This window comes from Gymnoscopelus microlampas (assembly GCF_963454915.1).
Source record: "Gymnoscopelus microlampas genome assembly, chromosome: 12".
Taxonomy (NCBI): Eukaryota; Metazoa; Chordata; class Actinopteri; order Myctophiformes; family Myctophidae; genus Gymnoscopelus; species Gymnoscopelus microlampas.
The window spans coordinates 1,453,601-1,474,654 of NC_139949.1; the positions used below are offsets into that span (position 1 = coordinate 1,453,601).

Below are 21,054 nucleotides of genomic sequence, written 5' to 3' on the forward strand. Positions count from 1 at the left end.
TCACAGAGGCAAATATTGCACTTTTACTCCACTATAATTATTTGACAACTTTAGTTACTAGTTACTTGGTAGATTTTGAGTATTATTACAAAACCTACAGTAACCACTTCAGCCCTATATACATTTCACCCATTTGAAAACAGCCAATCTACAAGCTCACAATGCCTCCATCTGCTATTTTCAAAAGTTTTTTAGACATTTGAAAACGTGTGGAATGGGACATTCTGCAGAATGAGTACTTTCTACTTTTGGTGTCAAATTTGACCTGTGATTTAACTCAGCCCAAAATACGCATTCATATCCATGTAAACACTTTTTTAAATATTATGTTGGGTTAAGGTTAGGGTTTCATCTTTCAATATATCATTTTCAATTGTAAAAAGGTAAAAATTCACTCATTACATTTCCTATAATGAAGACAATGGATAATGATGTTATCTAGCTATAATAGAATAATTAAGAATAGTAATTAGAACACACTTCCAAAAAAAGTTTTTGAACTTCAAAAAATGTTATTAAAAATAGTGACACTAATGGTGTTAGCGGGTCAAAATTGACCCGTATACCATATAAGGTAAACAGTCATTTAGTTTTCATAAACCAAAACTTTATTTTACTCCTGATAGCAAATGCTAATCGAGGACAAGTCTCTCTCACTCTCAAACATGTAAACATTGAATATTGACCATTTGGGGGGAATTGAGCCACACTTCTCTACCAGGTCAAATTTGACCCGCTAACACCACAAGTGTCACTTTTTTTTAATCAGAATTAACTGAAATGGTGGTAATTAATTTTGTTGCGTTAAAATAGCTGTTTCTGAGGAAGCCTTGTTCCAATAAAGAAATATAAAGGGTACTTTTTACCTATTTAAACTTGAAAATTGGTCAACTATGACCCTAACACAATGGAAGGGTTAAGTACATTTTGATACCAATATGTTTGTACATTTATACAAGTACATTTTGAATGTGGGACTAACAGAGTATTTCTAAATTGCAATATTGATACTTTTAAGTAAAACATTTCAGTACTTTAACTGAACCACCACAGGCAATAATTTTCTGATCGCAAAAAGTAATCCGTTTGCTTAGCAGGCAGACACCTAACGGCGGCGGATGCGTCGGACCAGGTCATCTGCTGATCCCTTATTGCCGCTGCATTTGCTGGCTCTGTATTATTTGGAGCTGGCAGATGCAGATCAGCTTGCTGCCTCCAGAAATCCTCTAATCTGTCCTCATTGACGTCTAACATCAATCCATTACGCATGGCAATGTTGTTTAGCACACAACATGCCACAAAGAGGGATGCTACCTTCTGAGGAGTGTATTGCAAGGTCCCACCTGACCTGTCCAAGCAGCGGAATCACATTTTGAGCTGGCCAAATGCATGCTCAATTACAACACGTGCCTTTGAGTGTTTGCCAGACCCAGAGGGTCGGCCTACATGAGGCTTTGTCTGTCCCTCTTTCGTCCCTCTTTTGTCCCTCTTTCGTCCCTCTTTTGTCCATCTTTTCCTCTGCACACACGTCATGCGAAGTCCGGCCATTCAGATTTCCACCACTAGGGGTCTGGTCTATTTGAAAGTGCGGGCTTTAATGCAGTCACTCTCCATTGACATGCATTTTGTCTTCCTCAGCATTCTTCTTGTTGAGTCCCCTAAAGTACTTCTCTCTGAAGGCATTGTGTCCCTGATAAGGGTTGAAGCCGGGGTCTGACAGGTGGACCCGAGTATCTGACTCCTCAGGTATCTTGATTTTCTCCATGGTGATGAGGCGTCGGGAGGTGGGACTGGAGAGAGTCTGTTCACAGTTACTGATCAGCCTGAGACAGGGATGGAGGGGAACCGTCTCCTCACAGTACCTAGACTCTGGCCTGTAGATGGGCAGCCAATAAACCAGCCTTCCACCCATGACCAGGTGGTGGGCAGAGAAGTTTAGCAGATCTGAAAAGATATCGCTCAGATGGTACGCCTTAGAGACAGGAACATGGTTCTCTCCAAAGTATCCTTCTGACGGTCTAGTTACATCCTTGTTGGATCCTGTTCTCCTTGTGGACTCACGGATACCATATGGAGGGTCAGTGATAATGGCATCAAACAGCATGCCCTCCCTCCAGACAGGTTTGGACGCATCACACACCATGACGTCTATGTAGGACTTCTCTGTTCCATACTGACGCAGGTTGGCTCTGATGTTCTCATCAGGACCTCGCCACTTGTGGTTTTTCCGACTGGATCTCCCTTTTCCATGAATTGTGTTGTAGTCAATATCTGCTCCACAGACATAGGCTCCAACATGAGAGCATGCAACCAACAAGCTGCCAGTGCCAACGAATGGGTCAAAGACAAGGTCATGTTCTTTGACCTTGGCATGGTTTGCCATGATGAACGAGAGGCCAGCATCCATACTGGTGTTGCCGATGAAGTGTCTGTTCTTCACACTGTGAGAGTGAATGAGCTCACGCTGCCCATCCGCTATCCATCGGCCAAAGTAAACATGGAAAGGATCATCAGGGATGTTGTTGGGGTCAGTGCCGTAGTCCTCTAACAAACAGAAGACGTGCTGAGGAGTTTTTAGGCTTACGGAGCCCTCAAACGAAAGGTATTCCAGGGCATCGATCTTCGTTATTCTGTCAGCAAACTCCAGAGTCTTGTTGAATGTGTAGACATTGATTTTGTATGTGGAGTCTTTCTGCGTGAATGGTGCCATGTTTTCTGACGGATACTTCAAGAGGGATTCTCGGAGTTCACTGTGTGTTCGTCCATGACCCCATAATTCAAAAGCCGACTTTGCACAGACAGATTTGGCCATGACACTGTGGACATCCTGTTCAGATACGCCATCCAGACACCAGAACGGAGACTTCTCTTTGAAGTTCTCTCTAGGATTAAACAGTTTTCCTCTGAGAGAAAGGAGAGCTCTGATTTCCGGTAACCTGAAGTCCAGATTATCCTGAGCCAGATGTAGTAAATATTGTAAGCATGACCGACCACCGGGAGCTGCCATGTTTGATGCTCTCACACAAAATATGTCCGTTCCCATCTCACATGGGCTCTCCTATCCAGGGGGCCCTGGTAATCCTATCTGGCCTTGAATCCACTCTCTGATGAGGAGCTGCTGGCCACCCTGGAACGTCCTGTTTGGCACAGCCCGAGGCTGGTGAGACGTGGTCAGGCTGGAGACGTCGACATGGAGGGAGTTTGAGCACAACTTCCTGTCAGCATTCCTCTCTGAGGACTATATGGACGAGCTGGAGGAATGGATCCGGACAAGAGTGCAGGGAGAGTGTTGAACTGATAATAGGCTGATTCGTTAACCAGATCCAAAGCCACTGTGAGAATATGCTCTAGGCTGTGTAAACCAACTATTGATGACTCTGATGCTTGGCTCTCTGGAAGGAGTTAATGTGTCTCTGGGTTGAGCCCCTTTATACCGTTGGCTGCGGTCCTAATGTCACTACGGTGATGCCAGGTAGTGTCAGACATCTCCATATACAGAGCGGCCTATGTCAGTTATGCCCAAATCTGGGACTATGACGTCAGTCCTGGACGTTTCGGTTATCTCCATATAGAGTTCCGAGAGAGGTTCTCTTATGTCAGAGCTAGGTATGCCAGAACCATTGCATAAATTATTGAATCAGGTCCATTTGGTTCCATGTGTGCACTATGAGTTGCACATGTTTGTGAAGAGAGACATCTCACGGTGTGAGAGAGAGACAGACAGACAGACAGAGGGGAGGAAGAAGAAGAAGAGAGGGCTTGTAAATTTGCTATTTTCACAATATTTACACTGAACATTGTATTATGTTGACCACAACACTGTGCTTCATTTACTGTTAGATTTATTACTGAACCTTAACTCCATATAAGTAAATCTATAAAAGGATAAGGTACCTGGTTCAGTGGTTCTATAGTGTGAGGAGTTAACCCCTTGAAATAATCGCTACACAGGTGATTACAATTGTAAGAATCAAAATGGTTTATTATCCTTAAACTAAGTTTACAATTATTGATGAGCCTATTAACCAACCAGAATGCATTGTCATATACAAAAATAATACTCTACCAGCGGTTACAGTTCAATTCAGAGCTCTGAAGATACACTCCTCTCGAGCTAGTCGAGAAGTTTGCAATGGAGTAATATCTCTTTTGACAAGCCCTTAAATCTACATGCTAGATTATTATAAAACATTCATCAACAGGAGTCGCTCTTGATCCATCCAACGAAGCGGGGCAAAAGGTTTGGTGATTCTCTCACGGCTAATTCTCTCATGGGCTGCCACAGGCTACGTGATGACCTTGGCTTCTCCGGGCACCTGTAGAATGTTTCACTCCCTACACTCCTGCCTAGATAAGAACTCTATGCAACAGTTATCTGAGTTTGGCTGAAGCACTGAGAATATATTTTAATTGTCTGTTTGCTTTAAACTGGCCTACTGACCTCATCCATTTTCACTCTAGCATTACAATATTAATATAAGATAGTTAAGACCACAAAACATTACTAACTTTATGAACTAATTTGAAGCACTATGACCATTAAAGTAATTTTGCCTGCAGTCAGCAAATCACTCTGCTCGAGGGGAGAGAGAGAGAGAGAGAGAGAGAGAGAGAGGGCCTCTCACCTATCATGCTTTGATAACACAGTTTCTTTGAATACTAAGGTTACATTGACACAGTTATACTAAAACTTAACACTTTTAGTCCTACTAATGATTAAAATATACGGTATATACACAGTACACAGTATAATAGTCTATATATCACTGTGTGGCTTAAGTGATTAGAATAGCTGAACTTAAAGCAGTTATATGTTTAACCAGCAGGATATAAACAGGAGCCACTATGTGCCCCCTTTTTTACTATTCTAACAACACATTCATTATACTTCTAGACTTCAAATCTAATTTTCCTAACATTACACTGAATATTATGTCTTCTGTTGACCACAACACCATGCTTCATTTACACTGAACATTGTATTCTGTTGACCACAACTGTGCTTCATTTACACTGGACATTATGTCTTCTGTTTTTCACAAAACCATGCTTCATTAACCCATTAAAACCTGGAAAGCATCCGTGTAGTTTTAGATTTTAGCATTGGCTAATCAAAATAGCATAGAAGCTGACAGCTTGTATATCTGCTATTTTTGAAAAATCTTGAAATTCTGTAAATCTTTGAATATGCAATTTGTAGGTGAACATTTTTGACTCAAATCTTTGCTTTTGGGGGTCCCCAGAACAAAATATTTGGAGATGGGGGTTGGTGGCCAAATGCATATCATTTTGGGGGTCCTTGACATGAAAACGTTTAGCGCACCACTGACATAGCTACACAAGTTTTTCAGAAAACGGTTAGGATTTATAAGACATTTTTATAATCAGCCTCAGGTCTCAATTGGTCATCACTGAACATTATGTCTTCTGTTGACTAGCACTGGGCATTCCAGCTTTAGGATACTGCGAAGACACTAGTAAACAGAACTGCACTGCACACAACAAACTGACAAACACATTTATGCCACAGGGGAGTATAAATAGACACGGACTAACTAGACACAGGTGAACTCAACTGACAATCAACACTGGGATAGGCTCGGGGACTAAGAGGACACAGGTGGAAACTCTGGCAAATCACAAGACTGGTTAGACAAGTCAGGTAACACTTAAGTAGAACTACCAGGAAGCACTAGAAAATAAAAGGTACACAAGTGTAAAGTAAAAACATTACTAAAACTAAGAAACAAGGAAGATGCATTCATTTAATACAAAGGAATACAACTGTAAAGTAAAACACTAACTATAACTAAGACACAAGGAACACAAGAATAGCAGGAAAACAGAACAAGACACGAATCGTGACAGTCTTCTGTTGACCAGAAAACCATGCTTCATTGTCTCCCACAGGCCGAAAGGCATGGCGAGAGAGTATGTTTTGCCCCCTGTCCGTCCGTCCGTGTGTGTGTGTCAGTCCGTCCGTCCGTCCTTCTGTCTGCGACCAGCTAATCTCCGCCACCGTTGGCCTGGTCGCTGTGAAACTGCACACACACTCCCTGGATGCCACAGCAGAACCTCTGTCCCACATTTTTCAGATCAGCCTGTCATAGCGCCACCATGAGGCCGACTTTTGCAAAACCTTTTTTTTAATATTACTCCTACAGATTTTGTCCAAAAAACACGCAAAATCGGTAGGCCTACACAGTATCTCTATAGTCATGTGATCAACACGGATCTGCCTGATTTTCCGTATACCATCCTGATTGGCTAAGATTGGCATTTGGATTGGTTAGTTTCGAACAAATTGCCTCAAATCATGAATGCAGCATGCGATTTCCGTCAAATTGTCCACGTAGATTCCCACATGGCCCAGGAAGAAATGCCACTTGAAAACATTCAAATCAGCCTCATGGTGGCGCTATAACAGGCCGATTCACATTTTTACCTATAACTGCACCAATCTGTGTGAGACTTTGCACACACACTCCCTTGAGGCCAAGGAAAAACCTTTGCTCTGCATTTCTCACATAATGCCTTTTAAAGCGCCACCAGGAGGCTGACTTTTGTAAAACACATTTTTAGCGGTGCCAACCGCTCTAAGCTTGACTTTGTCCGTATGTCCGTCCGTCCGTCCGTCCGTATGAGCCTGACGGCAAAGAAGAAACACATACAAACACACTCACACACACACACACACACACACAGACACGGCCTTGGACATTGCCTATGCCGTCTCTCCTCTCTTTGGCCACACGTGCCACTGCTTATCAAAGAGGGGTCCAGGGACCCCCAATGATGTTATGTCCGTCCGCCCGTTTATAGCACGGGATTTCAAACAGCTTTAACTCCAGTTCGCAGCATGCCACCAAGTCCACATTTGGTATGTGGACTTAGACCACCAATAGGCACGAGCATGCATTGATGAAGTTATCAAAGAGGGGTCCAGGGACCCCCAGCGCCCGTATGAGCGGATGTCCGTTTAAGCCCGGGATGAGCATGGGATTTTAAACAGCTATAACTCCAGTTTGCAGCATGCCACCAAGTCCACATTTGGTATGTGGACTTAGACCACCAATAGGCACGAGCATGCATTGATGAAGTTATCAAAGAGGGGTCCAGGGACCCCCAGCGCCCATATGAGCGGATGTCCGTTAAAGCCCGGGATGAGCACGGGATTTTAAACAGCTATAACTCCAGTTTGCAGTAGGGGTGTCACGATTCACTTACCTCACGATTCGATTCAAAATCGATTCCTAGGGTGCCGATTCGATTAAAATTGCGATTCTGCGATTAATTGATATTCGATTCGATTCTGCGATTTATTGCGATTTTCTAGGGTGCCGATTCGATTAAAATTGCGATTCTGCGATTAATTGATATTCGATTCTGCGATTTATTGCGATTTTCTACCCCAAATCACTTTGCTTTAATTATACTAGAACATTTTAATATAATATAAACCATGAAAAGTTGAATCATACACTTCAATGCAGCCAGATCATGTCAGGCAGTCTTTCTGACATTGATTTCAGACAAATTGCCAGTGAAAAAGGTACTAACTTATATATATTTTTTTTTTTTTTTTTTTTCAAAAAATCGATTTTAATATTTTGAATCGATTTTTAAAATCGTGGCATTAAGAATCGCGATTTATTCATGAATCGATTTTTTTTGACAGGCCTAGTTTGCAGCATGCCACCAAGTCCACATTGGTATGTGGACTTAGACCACCAATAGGCACGAGCATGCATTGATGAAGTTATCAAAGAGGGGTCCAGGGACCCCCAGCGCCAGTATGAGCACGGGATGAGCACGGAATTTTAAAGAGCTATAACTCCACTTTGCAGCATGGCAGCAAGTTCACATTTGGTATGTGGCCTTAGACCACCAATAGGGACCAGCATGAATTGCTCAAGCCCCGCCCCCTCTGTCTTCCCATTGGCTGGCCTTCAAACAGCCACAACTCAAGTTCGCAGCATGCTATGGAGTACAAATTTCGTACATGGACTAAAGCCAGCAATAGGGACTAACTGTCATTACTTAAGCCCCGCCCCCTCTGTCTGCCCATTGGCTGGGCTTTAAACAGCCATCATTCCAGTTTGCAGCATGCTACCAAGTACAAATTTGGTAAGTGGACTCAGACCACCAATAGGGACGAACTGAAATGAGTTAAGGCCCGCCCCAAAGGCACCGCTTCCTTCACACAGGGTGTGATTTTTTTCCTCTTCTTCAGATTCTGTTAAAAAAATACGCAAATCGGTACACAGTATCTCTATAGTCATGTGATCAAGATGGATGTGTGCGATATTTCATATTCCATCCTACTTGGCAAACATTGGCTTCCAAAGGATACAGTAGGTCCGTTTTGAACAAAATTCCTCAAATCATGAACGCAGTGTGCGATTTTCATGACATTTTGCATGCACTTTCCCACTAGGCCGAGGAACAAATGCCACCCTTTTCACATTGGCCTGTTACAGCGCCACCACCATGTCTAATTTAGCAAACCACATTTTTGGAACAAAATGCCTCAAATCATGAATGCAGTGTCCTAAGAAGAAATGGTACCCTTTTCACATTGGCCTATTATAGTGCCACCAGGAGGCCATAATAACCTTCCTGACCTGGCGGAGACCTGTGCTCCGAGGAGCACTTTATCTAGTTTACACTGAAACATCCTCAGAGTTCATGCAACTCAGAGAGTGTAACAATGGACCAATAAAGGAGCTACGATAGCATTATATTGTGATGCGTTGTGAGCTTGTAGATCTGCTGTTTTTGTTATTTTGCTGGCAATTTGTGGAAGCGCAACAGATAACATGAACTCAAAGCTGGTCTTAAGTTGGAGTGCAACGTCTGTGGGGAAGATAGCTTTGCACTCTGAGAGTTCTAGACCAAGCCTCATTTTAAAATCAACACACTTACACAGGGCTGTGGTTGGTAGGTAATCTAGAGCTCTGAGAAGTTGTGTGTGTGGAAGAATGTATAATTACCAATTATTTTCCTATAATTAGACAAATCCCAATTAAACATTTCAAAAACAAGTTTTGAGTTTAGGGTCAAGAGGCCTCACAGCTAGTGACTAGTCAATCAGTCAGTCAGTCAGTCAGTCAGTCAGTCAGTCAGTCAGTCAGTCAGTCAGTCAGTCAGTCTGTCTGTCTGTCTGTCTGTCTGTCTGTCTGTCTTCAAACACTTCCATTAACACATTCACTGCCAGGTATTATTGTCTCCGCCAGGACGCAAGGCATGGCGAGAGAGTATGTTTTGCACCCTGTCCGCCCGTGTGTTTGTGTGTGTGTGTGTGTGCGTGGGTGTGTGTGTGTGTGTGTGTGTGTGTGTGTGTGTGTGTGTGTGTGTGTGTGTGTGTGTGTGTGTGTGTGTGTGTCCATCCGTGTGTCCTGTCCGTCCGTTACCAGCTAATCTCCGGCACCGTTGGCCCGGTCGCTGTGAAACTGTGCACACACACTCCCTAGATGCCAATTCAGAACCTCTTTTTCACATGGGCCTGTTATAGCGCCACCAGGAGGCCGATTTCTGTAACACAATTTTTTTAAATATTACTCCTACAGATTGTATTCAAACGTCATGCGAATTGGTACACAGTATCTCTATAGTCATGTGATCAACACGGATCTGTCCAATTTCCCATATTCCATCCTCATTGGCTAAGGTTGGCTTCCAAAGTTGGTACGTTTTGAACAAAATGGCTCAAATCATGAACGCAGCTTGCGATTTCCGTGAAATTTCACACGCACATTCCCTGTATGCAGAAGCCACAACGTGCACGCCGATGTAAACAAAAAGTGGCTGGGCGGTGGGGGAGGGTCTCGTCTATCCACTGGAAAAATATAACGGGTTATCTTTATACAACCAAATTCTGACAAGTCCCGGAAAAGACACACTGTGATTGGCCAGTAGCCAGGAAGCTTGCCTTCTCCAAAATGGCGGCCGCGATACAGGTCTCACCAATGAACTGCAGAGACCAATGAGGTATCTAGGTTTCTATATCTATGCTTGCAGAGCCCTGGTTTGTGGTTTTGACCTCCACTTTGCGGACCCTCCCATCTCTTCCAGGGAAAGGCAGAAGTGACAACAGCCATGGGACACTCGTTCCGGGGAGCTTACTTGTCTCTTAAAGAGCGATTGTACACAATCAATGTGTAGACCAGCGGTGTCAAACTCGCGGCCCGCGGGCGTTTTGCGGCCCAGGAAAAGGTTCATGGCGGCCCAGGAAATACTTTTAAAAATAGTAAATTGATACTACATCTAACAGACATAGATTCGGAGTTTACATTGCCTTGCTCTCCCCCACTCGCTGCTACTTGGCTCCGTTAGTTAACGCATGCCTCCCCTTGGCTCCAGCAAGTACCTTTGATGGCCCGCTTTGTCTCTCCCCAGCTATGGAATGTTGTGGCTGATTGGCTCGTTAAGAGTCTATTCAACTACTAGTCGAGTAGTAATGGCTATACTCTTTGATCCTCACACAAGAGTCAGACTCTCTCTCTCTCTCTCTCTCTCTCTCTCTCTCTCTCTCTCTCTCTCTCTCTCTCTCTCTGAAGCAGCAAGTGATCTCTCTGAAGCAGCAAGTGACTTAGAAGTGTTAAAAATAAATGTATCAAAGCTGCTTCTTTTATTTCTCAGGAGCTTGCCCAGTGAAATCCTCAGTGTTAATTGAACTCGGAGTGGATTTAACATTCTATCTGGGGAAAGCATCTGTGTCATTTTAAGATGTAAATTAACATAAGGTGTCCTCTTCTACGTCGTCAAATACCGCATAAAAAGAGCCACAGGTGAACAGCTATTTACCATGAGATGTAGTGGAGTAGAAGTAAAAGTTCTGGAAATTGGAAATACTCTAATAAAGTAAAACTACTTCAAATCTTTACTTAGGTACAGTACTTGAGTAAATGTAATTAGTTACTTTACACCACTGTTCTATAAATGTAATTATTTAACAACCCACACAAATTACCAGGTATTGTTTAACTTCAAATTGAATTATTCTACTTAAAATGGTTTATAATAATAATTATAATTATTATAATTATTATTATTGTTACAGATTGCGTTGTTTGTTTTCTGAGACAAGTTCAGACAACAGATTGAAAAACAATGCTGTATAACTGAATGCGTGAGTGCGCATGTGTGTCCGCAACTGGTTCCTGCCCACCTCAAGTCACAATTTGACCAATCTTGCCCGGACATCAAATTGAGTTTGACACCCCTGGTGTAGACGCTATCTGAGATCCAACAAACTGGCTGTTGAAGACCACAAGGAAAGTTGAGATAGGATGGATACATCAGGGTAAACAGGTCAGGAAACGTGCTGGTGGTGGCACTAGAAATTCCGACGTATCAAAGACTCAAGTGCATTTATCAGGGACATTGTGTATACTTAGTCGTATGCACTTAGTTGATGCCAACCTGTTGTCCCCCCCATTTCACACCTCATCATATTGTTTTCTTCATGGCCCCGATTTTGACAGGGACTCCTCTGATGCTCCCATCTACCCCTCCCATTGAAACAAATTGATATGCAAAACAGAATCTCCTCCGTGTCAAACCACACAGAGTGACATTGAAGTGTCTGTCCATCACGTATAGAACCATTGCAAGATGCAGTCAGAAAGTAATGTATAGAACCATGCAAAGTGGTAAGACAAACTTCTTCATAATCTCTGTTGTTCAACAGTTGTATTATGTTATTTTTTTAGATCCAATTGATGATTACAGGATGATATAATCCCCTGTGTTTCACGGTTTATTATCCTTTAGTAGATGCATTGATAGTGAAAGAACTTCTAGTAGTGAGAGAATCTCCTGTGTTCAACATTTGTTATTTTCATCTATAGAGCGTGCCAAAAATCCTGAAGGGGGCGTCAACAAGTGTCTTTTGGTAGCGGCGGACATCTTTGAGGGGTAAAAACCAGGTTGACTTAACATTGCCCCCCCTCAAGTATGTCTGCAGCTACTATGCCACGCCCCTCGTGGTGACGAGTCGTTGGCACGCTCTATAGGTCCATTGCTAATACAAAATCACACCCTGTGTGAAGGTAGCGGCGCCTTTGATACATTTTGTCATCGATATGTGTTTATAATGTGTTTATAAACACACGTGTCATGTGAAGCTTGACCAATCACTTTGTTGACGGGTCTGACCAATCAGAGCGTTGACGGGTCTGACCAATCAGAACGTTGACGGGTCTGACCAATCAGAGCGTTGACGGGTCTGACCAATCAGAGCGTTGACAGGTCTGACCAATCAGAACGTTGACGGTGAACACGGACAAAGTCAGGTATAGAGCAGGATAGAGCTAGCGCCGCTAAAAACTTACCTAGAAGGAGACTTTAGCCAAATGAATAATAAAATGAAATTACTAAATATTTCTAGATATTACTCATTGTTTATTTAGTCATTGTTTATATAGACATCTAATTCTATATTCATGACATCATAGTGATGTCATGAATAGTCCCCTTGGCTGACAAATCAGAACCTTGACGGGCCTGACCAATCAGAACCTTGACGGGCCTGACCAATCAGAACCTTGACGGACCTGACCAATCAGAACCTCGACGGGCCTGACCAATCAGAACGTTGACGGACCTGACCAATCAGAACCTTGACGGGCCTGACCAATCAGAACGTTGACGGACCTGACCAATCAGAACGTTGACGGACCTGACCAATCAGAACCTTGGCGAGCCTGACCAATCAGAACGTTGACGCAAAAGCCAGGTATAGAGGGCTAATATCCGCTCTATACCTAAAGGTATAGAGCGGCTAGCGCCGCTAAAAAATCACACCCAGTGTGAAGTGGGCGGTGTGGTCATCACAGTGATGGAAGCTCACTTATTTTTTGTTATTTTTTTTAAGTGCATAGTCCTATTTATAGGTTATTAATTTCATCATAATTTCATCATGTGTCTCGCTAGCCAATCACAGTGCTGAATAGAGTCAGCGGGTCAATGGGGTGTAAAATGGGTGGTCAGGGGCCACTCATTGTGGGTGGAAGGGGTGTACAATGGTGGCCAATCACAGTGCAGGGTTGGGGGGGTACAATGGGTGGCCAATCACAGTGCAGCATTTGTCAATGTCCCAACCTCACATATAGGGGCGGCTACACCGCCCAAAAACAGAAAAACTGAGTTAAGCTCTACATGTTCAATTGTTATATGTTTTTCATTTACATATCCACTTGCATAAACTAACAGAGAATTGTGGTTGTATTGTAAGCTTTTCAATCAGATCCACATTGGTACAGAAAAACAGAGTTAAGCTCTTCTGTTCAAACGTATGCTTATTATTTACATCTATTTATAGTTAAAGAAAGGAAGGTCATTTAAGGGCCCTTTCAAGCATTCAGAAACTTGTGTCAATCGCTGGCATGACAAAGAGCAAAGCCAAACAACTTGCTAAATGTTGCTCCGTTTCAGCTGTTATAGGCTGTTTGTCTGTGTGAAGGTGCCCATGAACTATCAAACCCGTTATATTTGTTTCCCTGTAAATTCATTTCAATGTGTGGATTCAAACAAAGAATTAAAATGAGAACCACAGCCCTATCTGGTTATCTCTGTGTGAGTTGTGTGAGGAAGAGGATAACTGTTCATCTCAGTACCACATATATTTTACACTTGTTGAAACATCTACAGTAACTAATTGTATTTATCATGTAATTATTTCCACATAATTACATGATAAATATGTGTTCAAATAAGCAAATTACCTCATTAAATATGCACAATGCCAACATTTTCTCAGCAAAAATGGATTATACTGGTAAAATGCCTTGTGGTCAACTGTTTATAAGACCATTGGATCCCAAAAAGTATTGTCTAGAAGTCATATGAAGTATTTGGGGGTAGGTTTATTTAGAGAGTGATAGAGGAAGTAGGAGTGAGAGTGGGGGGCGTCCCTTTCCTATTTCACCAAGCAGGCCCTGTCACATTAGTTTTCGGACGGGAAGTTGTTCCCGTTGCCCCCCCCCGCCCCTTCTTGAGGCAGTGTTGAAATGCCAATGACTTTTGGTAGCTTTACATGGTCCGACCTCCTTGGGCTCCATACAGCAGACCATGGCTTATGGCTTATGAATCAGACCTTCAAGCACCCGTTTGAAACCTTTATACAAAATATATAATATTTCTTGTTTATGAGAATGCCAAATTATAACATACATACTGTTTTGTTCATAAATGCAACTGTTTTCGTGACCTCTCAACGCTGGTGCCTTTCTCCAAAATAAACATGCCAGTATTGATTACACCATTCTGGTCAAGTTCAGACAGTCCTGCCGTATTTATTCAAGGATTATCCACAGTAATGGCCAAAACATTGACTGAGGAAATGAGAGAGCCGCCACATGCAGCCAATGGAAACCGACGTGGGCGGTGTTTGGGTTCCAGAGGCGGGTCCAGGCTTACGTCTCTCTCAAGTCCCGTGCACGTCCATAGCTGGCACGGACCACGCGTTGAAAACCCGTGGTGTAGAGGGAAATTGTGAAATAGCCAATCTACGCGATGTGAGCTAGTTGTTCGGCTATTCTCACGATATGTATCTGTGGAACCGAGTCAAACTAAATGTAATGCCTCAACTCCTACAATTCCAAGTTTGTCAGGGTGGGGGGGGGTCCCTATAGTTCATGTATGATTATTTTGGGGGTGGGTCAAGGCCTGAAAAGGTTGGGAACCCTTGCACTAGTGGTCCATGGCATGATTACAGGTGGTCCATGTCTGTCTCTTCTTGGCTTTAGTGGTGGACAGGGAGGGACCTGTGTCATTTTCTATCTCTGACCTTGCCCTTTACATAATTCGTCAGGTATGTGCCAGTGTAGAGATAGCCTACCACTCTAGATACGTAGTTAAAAAAGGGTCACATAGTTTTTGCTTTTACTGTACTGTGCTTTTACAACTCATCCAGACCCCAAGGGTCCACAGGCGCACCTGGCACAAACAGGGGTCTGGCATGACAATAATCACACCAAAAATCTAAATTGCACATGGGGCACAACAGCAGTGTTACAGCAGTGTTTCAAATGGCTAAAATTCTGTGACCATTGGATGGATGGATGATTTTAGTTTGTCATTGAACACAAGTGTACAACAAAATGATCATGATGGCATGCATCAATCCCATTAAAAAAGAGCAATAGAAAGCACATATGACTCCTCCGCGTCATCAGTGCCCATACCCTAGGTGGGGTTGGCGAAAGGGCCTACCCTGTGTGGAGTTTGCATGTTCTCCCCGTGTCTCCTAGGGTAGTTAATACCCTCACAAAAACATGTAGTAATCCTGGTCGCTCTACCGCCTCCCCCATGACAGCCTGATGGAGGGGAAGGGAACTAGTTTGAATAATGTGTTCCTTCCACGCGCTACGTCCAACCAGGGAAACTCCCCCCTGTCAGGTGACAAGAAGGTCAGTTGGCTCTCATGCATTGAAGGAGGCATGAGCTCGGCCCTGGGCTCCCTAGGCTGGTGGGGGGAGTGTAGCACCTAGGATCACTTAGAAAATTGTCACCGGGTGAAAAAGGGTTAGAACATTGTGGGATTAAAAAAATAAAAAAGAAAGAAAGCACAGATGTTGGTAGCAGCATAGGTACTAATACATAAACATTAAAAAGTCAGCGTATGTTCCTGGATGTGGTAGACTAGGTCAGTTTTCCAAAAATCTTAACCCTGAAGGCAAATCGTGTTAATTTATGGCACACATGTTTTCTAGGGGTATTAAGGTGTGCTGAATCCAAATCTGCTGTGTGCCAAGCCCAAAAATGGCCACTAAGCCCTCAAAATGGACCATTTAAAGATGGCGGCCACCACTATGCTGAAACATAATAAAACGCTATATGTTTGTTATTAAACAAGGTAGAAAATAGACTGAAATGTCCTTTTTTATGTTTACATATATAGGGAATACAATGCAAATTCTGATTTAAGATAAATTGTGAAGGAACCACTTTTATATAATTTATATTGTGAAAATTGGCCTCTTTGGTAATGAATAATGTTTTTTTTTGGGGGGGGGGGTGGTAATGAATAATTGCTTTAAGATGTATAATTGCCTTAATTTGTGTTTCTGACTTGTATTTGCTCAGTGTTCTGGCAGGTTTCTTGCAATTGCACACTTCAATGCACTCCATGCCTACTTTCCTGCAGCCGCAGCGTTGGCTCAGACATCCCTTTGTGCAACTGCATGACGTGATCTCCCTGCATGCTTTTGGCATAGGTGCAGGGAAAGCAGCCGTGGCACCAACTGACCATTCAGGTGCATCCATCCTATTTCGGTCACTGGAGGAAGACCAGGATGTGGCAAGTGAGCTTGGTTCCAGACAAGAGCTTGATAGTGGGAACTCATGATGTAAACTGCTGCATCTGAGATTGGTGGCAGAGTCTCTTGTGCACGACCTATACAAAACAACTTGACTCTTGCTTCATTGCATGTATCAACTTCAGGCACACCGTATATCTTACAGATGAATTTCTCTGTTGACCTCGCTATGTCTACTGTGAGAGGGCCTTTTCCAAGCCCAATGAGACCTGTGTGATGTTGCTGGAACACCTGCCAGGCTGATTTCTTACTGTGGCCACTGAACTATGACATGCTGTCACATCCAGTGACAGCATGGAAGGCAAGTAGTGTGTCAACTTGATCAGCAGAAAGCAACATGCAAAGTTCATGTACTGGAAGATACTTCGGCGCCTTTGATGTCCCAGCTTTCATGTAGAGACGCTTACATTGCATTCTGACATAGTGTGCCAGAAGTAGAAGAAGCTGTATCACGTGCTGACACAACTAGTGTTTCCATTTGAGCATGGATGCAATGCAAAATCAGTTGTGTGTCAGCTTCCTCATGGTCAGCACTTAGAGAAGAGACTTCAAGATCTGGATCCGATGACAAATCCTTCGGCAAACCCCCCTGATACAACTTAGATTATTAGGGCTGTGTTTAATCAGATGGTTTGAAAGCAATTGAGCAAGGTCTGCTTTATTTTCCTCAAGTGCCATGAAGCTAGACCAGTCTGGTGGAAGAGGAACTGACTTGTTCTCTATTTTACATGTATTGGTCGGTGGCGCTGCTTGCGTTTAATCCTTGTGCCTGCTTTGATCGTTTTCTCTTGATACCTGTCAAAGACTACATCAATTCTCTGGCGGTTTTCTCCCATTCTAAACACAGCTCCAGCAAACATGTTGGCATATTCACCAAATGTTCCAGGTTGCTTTCCTAGTGCCATCACGAGTGCTTGGCCATCAATGAGCAGTCAGCTGGAATCATCAAGTGTAACTTTTGCAGGGGATGGACTTGTTCTGTCAGTATGTTTACTTGGCCAAAGGTAGTGGGATGGTCATGAGTTCATGCGTAAGGATGTTTTCAAGGTTTACCTGGCGCCCTGCTCTGTAAGCAGTAATGAGCCTTTGTAGAATGTTCCTATCTACTTTGATCTGGGAAGGTTTCTCTAAAGAAGTGAACAGGGCAGCCGCTGGTCTGCCAGCCCCGTGCCCCAACAACCTGAACGATGCCTACGAGTCATACCGTAAGATGCTTCTGAATGCTGCCAAGAAGAACATCCCCCGCGGCATCCGCAAAGCCTATGTCCCCTGCTGGGACGACGAATGTGAACATCTACTTCGCGCCCACGCAGAAGCTCAAAACATCGAGGACAGGGACAAAGCAGCAGATGAGCTCTTCAGCAGGCTGGACGAGAATTGCAGGCAAAGATGGACTGAGACTGTGGAGTCAATCGACTTCACACACTCCAGCCGCCGGGCGTGGCAGACCCTGAACAAGCTGACTGGAAGGTCAACAACCCCAGCACAATGTCCCATCACAGCAAACTCCATTGCGTCGCTTCTGCTGAGTAATGGCCGGTTCCCTAATGCAGATAAGGACTTCACCAGAAAAACATCAGCAAGAGTCCATGAGCTGCTCAGGAACCCAGGATGTGACTTAAACCTATCCACCGACTATACGGCTCAGGAAATCGAGCAGGCCATCCAATGCATGAAGACCGGTAAGGCGCCAGGCATAGATGGTATCCATGTGGAATATATTAAACATCAAGGCAAGAAGGCAAACTACTGGCTTTGCTCCTTCCTCTCCGCATGTCTTCACCACTCAAAGCTGCCGAAGATCTGGCGTCGTGCTAAGGTGATCGCCCTGCTGAAGCCTAACAAGCCGAGCGATGACCCCAAGGGATACCGGCCCATCTCACTGTTGAGCATCCCATTCAAGCTCCTGGAACGCCTCATTCTGGCCCGCATCACCCCAGTGATCGACCCCCAGCTACCCAAAGAACAAGCAGGGTTCCGAAGTGGCAGGTCAACAACAGACCAGGTAACCCTCCTGTGCCAAGACATAGAGGACAGCTTCCAGGCAGGAGAGAAGGCCGGTGCCGTCTTTCTGGACCTCACAGCTGCCTACGACACGGTCTGGCTACGTGGGCTACACATGAAGCTTCTGGAAACCATCCCAGATAAGCACATGGTGAGCTTTATAATGGAGACGCTGAGCAACCGCACCGCCGTTACTGACCAGCAACGGCCAGAGCAGCAGGGTGAGAAAGCTCAAGAACGGTGTCCCACAGGGTTCGGTGCTGGCACCCACGCTGTTTAACATCTACATCCATGACCTACCCCCAACAACATCAAGGAAGTACGGTTATGCAGATGACCTGGCCATCCTAACCAGCAAACCATCCTGGCAGCCAGTGGAGGAGGGCCTCTCGGAGGACATGAGCATCCTGTCCTCGTACCTGAAGGACTGGCGCCTCAAGCTCAGTGTGGACAAGACCGTGTCTACAATGTTGCTGGACTGGCTTGCTGCAACGGAGATGAGGATCTGATGACATACGCAAGAAGAAGATCCACTTTGATAGTGTTTTGCTTTCCCTTGGAAAGTTGCACAACTTCATATGAAGAGGCAAATGTCTTGGCCTTATTCTTTCGAATAGGTGGTTTCAGAGCCAGGTGCTGGTCACTATCTGGAGGCTCACACAGACGTTTCTCAACAAAGACTTTCATTTGTACTTGTCCAAGTTCTTCTGCATTAAGCAGAGATTCCTGAATCTCAGATGTGACTACATCCTTGTTGATCATGTTTTTCAATGTGTCGCCACCATCTTGAAACACACCATGCTGTTTCAATGACACAACTATTCTGCCTTCATCAGAGTCGTCTTTTTCTTTTTTTGTGCACTCATTGTGTGTGTACTCATCATCTTCATTGCCTGATGTCATTCCTAGCAAAGCTGCTGTCTGATAAACTATGTGTGTCCTCAGATTATATGACAATGTCCATCTACTCAGTGCAGACCCTATTCTGGTAATACCTACTAAGCCTCCACTCTTCTTTCCTGTAGCATTTAGCCATTCTCTACTTTGGTCCGCTGAGCAAGGTGTTTGTGGCTGATATTTGAGTTAGGCCATCACTTTATACCACAGGCTTGCAATATGCTCTTTCAGCAGTTTCTTCACAAGTATTATGAACTTGGTTACCTTTATATAATGACACATTTATGTACATCATTATTGGGAACAGTTATTGGTGAATAATATTCACCAATAAATGACAATTTTCACAATATATGAGTTTTAAGCAGTTTCCTCACACTTGATTTCAAATCAAAATATTTAATTGGATTCCTCATAAATGAAAAACAAAAAAAAAAGAAAATCAATCAAGTTTCTACCTTCTTTAGTCAAAAGATGCTTTGTAATATATTCCAGCATAGTGGCGGCCGCCATCTTTAAATGGTCCATTTTGAGGGCTTAGCGGCCATTTTTGAGCTTGGCACACAGCAGATTTGGATTCAGCACACCTTAATACCCCTAAAAAACATGTGTGCCATAAATTAACACAATTTGCCTTCAGCACTTTAAATAAGCACATTATCTGAAATCCTGCCTGAGTATAGTATTGCCATCTAAAACCAGAAACCATTTTAAGCTGGTCTATGCAGGTCGTTTTTTTGTAGTGGTTCGCAAAGTTAAAGGTAGGGTAAGTCAAATGTTTCTTTTTTTAAATAAGCATTAAATAGCTTTATATTCTGATAGTCCTCATTGCTATAGAGCAGCGGTTCTTAAACTATGGGTCAAGGTTCCGTTGGGGTCGCGCATTGGCAACCAAACAATATATATATTTTCAAGAAACGGTAAAAAAAGAAAGTGAGGTGGTCTCGACCAACGTGAAGAGGACGGCCAACAGACTACGCATACACACACATCTCCGCACATCTCCATCAAAAGAAGTACCTCATAACATCGGGTCGTGGTTTAAAAAAGTTTGAGAACCCCTGCTATAGAGTGTTAGTTCAGTAACGGGAGTCTCCATGTCTCTCCAGCTCTTTAGTAAACAGAAATTGCATTTTTTGGTCAGGATACCAATTTTAGCCAATCAGGATAGAGAACTCAGACAGGATATAGATTAAATAAGTGAAATTGGAAGGGATGACACAAAGAATTGAGCATACAAAATTGGAACTGGAAAACTATTAAAATAAAATAAAATAAAATTGATTAGTAGATACATTTTTACAAATTGCAGCGCCCCTGAATAAAACATATTTATATTTTTATACATTTCGAAACGCTTGTGAAATGGGACATTCTGCATAAAGAGTACTTTTACGGCTAGTAATTTATTTCGATTGTGATACTTATGTACTTAGTGCTAAGTAAATATTGAATACCAGACTTTTACCTATAACAAAGTATTTCTTCATTATAGTATCGATACTAAGAAAAAAATATGAGTACTTCTTCCACCAGTAATTGTCATGTTGTCCAACAGAAAATGTCATTGTCATGTTGTTTATCTCCATCAGACCCTGGGCCCTGTTTTGATCCCAAGGATGTGGGACCATGTAACTCTTCCATTCCTCGCTTCCATTACAACGCTGACTCGGAGAAGTGTGAACTGTTCTTATATGGAGGCTGTTACGTCAACCGGAACAACTTCCTGACCAGACAAGAGTGTGCCAAGAGATGCGTTCGCGATCCCACCGTACCTGGTGCGTATAGAGCAGTGGTTCTCAAACTTTTGTCAATAGGCTCTATGCACAGC

General features: G+C 43.4%; 1 protein-coding gene across 1 annotated transcript; it reads right to left on the reverse strand.

Annotated features, from left to right (window-relative positions):
- Positions 1–1,603: 1,603 nt before the first annotated feature.
- On the reverse strand, positions 1,604–3,012 carry LOC311057629 (tRNA (guanine(10)-N(2))-methyltransferase homolog; the record flags this gene model as incomplete). Its single annotated transcript, XM_084074638.1, has 1 exon — positions 1,604–3,012. The coding sequence occupies exon 1, from the start codon at positions 3,005–3,007 to the stop codon at positions 1,604–1,606; it is 1,404 nt and encodes a 467-aa protein (XP_083930764.1). The 5' UTR covers positions 3,008–3,012.
- Positions 3,013–21,054: the final 18,042 nt, after the last annotated feature.